Below are 5,539 nucleotides of genomic sequence, written 5' to 3'. Positions count from 1 at the left end.
CCAGCAGGGTAAATATATGTAAGAAAATAGATATAACTATCAGCATGTGAATAGGCTACTGCGCAAGTAGGCCTGTGTTTTCAAACATTTCATAGGCTACTTTTAAAGTGTGGCTTATAATTTATTCAACAGAGATGTTCATTACATAAAATAGTATTTATAATTACACCATGTCTTAATAGAGACTAAATTCTATGATTAGGCCTATTGATTCCACTCTCCATTCTATGTCCATTATCACTAAGAGTGCATTTTTATTTCTTTTCTTTTTTTTTTTTTTTTCCAATCACACCTTTTAAAAGAATGAGTCATACCTAGCAACGGGGTCCACCACACCTCCTCACTAAGGTAAAAGTTTCTGTCCCTTCCTTGCTCAGAATTGCTCTGAGAATTTTCCTAAATCACGCCTCAGATAGGACTCCTGACTAGAAATGTTCAGGCTAAGTTAAGAGCTCTCAGAGAGCATTCTCAGAATGTTTATGAATATGGCCTCAGTATCATCTGCTATGCCATAGCTACACTTAGTTCTTGGTACAAATACTCATACATCACAATTTCATTCCCATATGTGATGCACATTATTCTTGTTGCAATACCACACTCTTGCACTTTATGTATAGTGTCTGTCTTTTATATAATCTGTACAGAGCTTATATATTGTGTATTGTCTGTAAATAGTATGTACATTGTCTGAATATTGCTTATCAGACACCAGCAAATAAATCTGATTCTGACTTTGAAAGTGCAAAAGAGCTAGATGAAGGTGAATATAGATCAACAGGTGTGGTGATTAATAAATACACTCTCAGCCAGTCACATCATTGGTCTCGTAGCTCTGAAACAGCTAAGCCAATCACACGATGACGCTATTTCAGTTTTAATCCTACTGTATCTCATGTATGCTCATATCATATTGTAAGACAGCTCTGTGATGTATTCAAGGAAGAGAACATGACATGCCACTTTTGCTAAAAAAAAAAAAAGAAACTTGGGATGGAGGTAGTGATGCACAGAATTAATGAGCTCAGTAATGTGATGTTTCCAACATATAAAGAATATTGAGTTATGGCCGTATTCAGATTAAATCAGGCGTTGCGGTGTACCTCTGCAGGGTTGTGTGAGTCTGATGTGTGTAGAGTTGTGTCTGGTTATTCTGCAGCTGAAGGTAAACACAGTGAACAACCGTGTGAAATGGCAATAATATAATGTTATTGCTGTGTGTTTGTAGTGACGTCATGCCAGAAACAGATAGTAGTTCTGAGACATCTAATCTCAGCAAAATATCAAAGACCCACTGTCCACCAAAATACCAATCACAGGGTCAGGAAAATACCTGGCAGCATTCACTGGGAAGAGGTCAAAGGTCATGGACCAAGCGTCAGTGGATGGCTGGAGAGAGATCAAGGAGGACACTCACATGTGACGACAGAGACCGTTTTTGAACAGAAAAACCCAACATACAACCTCCTGTTAGCACCTGACTGAATCTCTATATTTTTGTCAAGTGATGACCAAATCTGCTGAAGTAAATGTAAATGTCAGCCGATTGAGATGTTCCTCTAAATGACACAAATAACAGTGGGGATTTCCTGTTAAACTTACAAAAAAACACCCTCATATTTGATACCAGGAACAAAGACACATGAATCCAGGAATGAACAATACACCTATTGTCAGCTGTTTGTGCCAAAGTGCGTCATGAAATGTCTTTGTGTATTATATGTAAAAAAGGCTTCTCTTTCCCATGGTTTTGGGGTAGTGAAAGACCGTCACAAGCAAAAATCTCAAAACCACAGAAAAATCTGAAACTATCAGGGACAGAGAGGGAAATTTGTGTGTGTTTCAAAGTCTGATATATTTTATTCCTCTGTGCTGTAGAGCTCCACTGTTGTTCAAAAACTATTAAAGACAAACACTAGTTGATTTTGACTCATTCCTACTTACACTGTCATCCTGCTGAAAAGACTACAGCACCAAAGGGGATTAGTTAGGTTTTTTTTGTTTTTTGTTTTTTAAATCCCCACTAGCATTGCAATGGAGCAATATTTTCATGAGTAGATCACCACTATGTTTGCATCATTACTGGAATCAAGGCAACAACTACTGGAATATGGACCCTCAGTGCATACTCAAATAATATTTAAATGGTTTGACAAGTAAAACAAAACTCATCTCAGTTCATCAAAACACACATATTGCAAAGAAATGAGAGTAAACCTATTTTTCTTTCTTCTTAAGACCTGACTTCAAAACAATAAAGCTGTTTTGAAACTATTTCTTAAAGTTAAAAGACTACATCTTAACCTGTCTTCAACCGTCAGCTATGTGAGATCAGCATTCATTTTGATCTCTACTGCTCTCACTGAACAGCAGAGTGCAGTTTAAGTGCAGTTTAAGTTTAGATGTGTTAATATGAATGATATTAGAGGGAGTGGAAAGTTTTGTGTGTGTATGTGTGTGTGTGTGTGTGTGTGAGAGAGAGAGAGAGAGAGAGAGAGAGAGAGAAAGAGTGTCTGTATTTGTGTGTGTGTGCAGTGTATCAGTTCCAAGTAAAGCCCCGGAGGGTTTGCAAACACTTTCCTGGTTTCTGTTCCTTTTAACATATTGTACCACACCCCTCTGCAACACACAACAGTAACAGTCTGTCAGAAAGTGTGTGCTGTCCTATCACGGCTTGTTCCTGCTGGTTGTCATTGATGTATCTATTCCGGGACAAACACAGAGGCGGATAATGAATGAAAACAGGAAAACAGACCGAAGATAAACCGGAGAGCCGGCAGAGACGCGGAAGTAGGTGAGGTGTGTTTGAAAACCCTCTCTGCAATGTCATCATTACATCGCACCAAAGGAGTGCAACAGCTCACCTCAGTGACGCACAGCTGGTTTTAGAGGCAGAACTACAGAGATAATTAAAAGGGAGAGAGAGGGAGGGACTTCAGAAGTAAGTAAACCAAACTCAGGATAACACGTCAATACAGACGAGAGTAACAGACAAAGAGGCACTGGAAAGTTTGGTAAAGTTAGAGAGGTGAAGAGCATGCACCCGGGGCTGTAGAGGGAGATTAGTGAGCGGGGCATGAATGACAATAAGAGAGAAAGGGAGGACAGAGAGAGAGAAAGAGAGGGAGCCTGAGGAGGACTTTCCCCCCCTGGAATCTAGTTTTACTTCCACTGTTGTAACTTTGCCTGCCCCAGTCACACCGGCAGACAGCAGAGGGACCAGTCACAGGTGAAACACACTTTGAGTCCATTCTAAAAAAAAAAGAGAGACTGTGTGTGTGTGTATGTGTGTGTGTGTGTGTGTGTATTAGACAGTGTTTAAAAAGATGACCAAAAGGTCTACATCTAGTCAAAAAGATGGAGGAGTCTCAGCTAACGGACACAAAGTTTCCCAAAACGGGAGACAGTCAGATCCCAGCGGGCAACTCCTGGAGAAGGACGATAAAAAGGTGGGACTGGGGAAGAAGGTGACCCTTCTCCGAGGGATCTCAGTCATCATCGGGACCATCATCGGAGCGGGCATCTTCATCTCTCCAAAGGGAATCCTTAAGAACTCGGGCAGTGTGGGAATGTCTTTGATAGTGTGGATCGCTTGCGGTGTGCTGTCGCTCTTCGGTGAGTTGGTTAACAGGTGTGTCAGTGAATGGCTAAGCTGTCCTTTCTGCTGTCAGAAGAGCTACAATGAATGAGATGATGCTGTAGTGGAGTCTTTTTTAACATGTATATTGTCTGTACACAGGCTAAATAACTCGTTACAGCAAATAAAGTAAATAATACACACAAGTCTAAATGTATAGTAGTTTGACAGTGTGGCAGATATCTTCTTCCAGGAGAGAGTGCTTACTAAAAACATTATCATACATAAAGGGCATCTATCCAGTAACTACCCAGAATGAACTGTGAAAACTAATATTCAGTTTCATTACTAAAAACATTGTTTCCTATATGTAATCTATGAACAAAAATACTGTTTTATTTGTAAAAAAAACATGGTTAAACTTAGTCTTTATGTGCAAACAATACTGTTTTACCACAAAAACAAAACAAAACAAACAAACAAAAAAGTTTAGCTTGTATTTGTGTCCAACTTATGCATAAAAACAGTTTATTATCTAAAAGCAAAGGTCAAGCTTGGTGTTTATATGCAACCTATATCTCCTTTATTACTAGTAACAAATATTATGCTTGGCTTATATGTGCAACTTATTTGGAAAAAAAACATGGTTTAGTTTAACAAAATCCTTTCACCTCTAAATTGTTCACTATCTAATAAAATCCCACATAACATATTTTAGAAAAAAAGGCTTGTGTATATATACTGAATTAACTAAAAGCAAATGCTGAGCTTTTTTAATGTGCAACCTATTAAAATGCTTTATTTACTCAAACCAAGGTTGTACTTGGAATTTATATGCAAATAATAGGTTTTATTACTAAAAACCATCTGAGGAGTTGCTGCTTTTTCCTTTTGACTGGATTTTTTTTCTATATACACACATATATACAGGTATACTGAGATGAGAGTATCACTGTCAGTTAAAATGAAAACCCCCTCTGAGTTTATAATGTCCTGCTTTATTTGTTTTGAGACAGCCTAACATGACTAAATAACCTGACATGGATACTTTTTACAGTGTGTGAACACACACTTGCTGCCACTCTACAGAAATGTAAATATTAGCATTGTCGTCTAACAACTGTTAACGGCTGTAAGAAAGCAGTGATGTAATTGTGTGTCACCCAGTACAACTCCACTCCGGGGCCTGCACTCTGTCTTCTCTTAGTCACACTAAAGTTGCTTAAGATTATGATTTTGAAATAAATATTTTGTTTCATGAACACAAATAAATCAAACCTCTCACTTATAATAATCTGGGTCACTATTACATTGGGCTAACATTCAGGTCTTCCTTTCCAAAACACCCACATATCCCCATAGTGTGTCATTTGACATTTAGAGGCTTGATGATCTAAAAGTCAAAGAACCTGCGGGCAGATAGTGATCCAAACTCAAGTCAAACTGATCCAAAAGCAACAGACTGGATAGATTTGTGTTCACAAGCACATGTTTACTTTGTGCCCTGATCAGTGTGTTTCTGTGCCAAGGTCTTACAAACATTTTGAATCACCTTTTGTGTCAAATCCATGTAACGTGATGTTTAAGGGGATTTAAGATAAAACCAAACAACTGAACAGATTCATAAATTACAGTTACTGTCAAAGTACTGTCATGTCACTTCCTAAAAGGTTATTCCAGGCTACTTGATCATGGATCTTTGAAATCTGAAACAACCACTACATTACACCAGTAGCTCTCTGAACCCTCCTGGTGTCCTAAAAGTCAAAAGGACATGTTAACCTAAATACATTTTTCATCATGAAATTGGATGACCTTTTTCTGAATTGATATAGCCATTTTTCTTTTAAAACCTTTTTTTTTTTTTTTTAACAAAAGCTGCACATCATCAGGGTACAAAGATTGTCTTGGGGTCTGTTTTGACCTAGCAACAATCTACAGATGAAATTAAGTATTAACTGA

General features: G+C 38.1%; 1 protein-coding gene across 2 annotated transcripts in view; it reads left to right on the top strand.

Annotated features, from left to right (window-relative positions):
- The first annotated feature begins 2,644 nt into the window (after positions 1-2,644).
- Positions 2,645-5,539, top strand: part of slc7a11 (solute carrier family 7 member 11) — a 28,796-nt gene continuing 25,901 nt past the window's right edge. The window contains exon 1 of one of the 2 annotated variants that reach the window (XM_044363485.1): positions 2,645-3,615. In XM_044363485.1, the coding sequence (XP_044219420.1) occupies positions 3,327-3,615 (289 nt within the window). In that variant the 5' untranslated portion in view covers positions 2,645-3,326. The remainder of the gene's footprint in view (positions 3,616-5,539) is intronic. The other variant, XM_044363484.1, reaches the window with a different exon arrangement.

Source organism: Thunnus albacares, chromosome 10 (genome assembly GCF_914725855.1).
Source record: "Thunnus albacares chromosome 10, fThuAlb1.1, whole genome shotgun sequence".
NCBI lineage: Eukaryota > Metazoa > Chordata > Actinopteri > Scombriformes > Scombridae > Thunnus > Thunnus albacares.
Note: the sequence above shows the minus strand (reverse complement) of the source record. Positions and strands in the feature narration are given on the sequence as shown.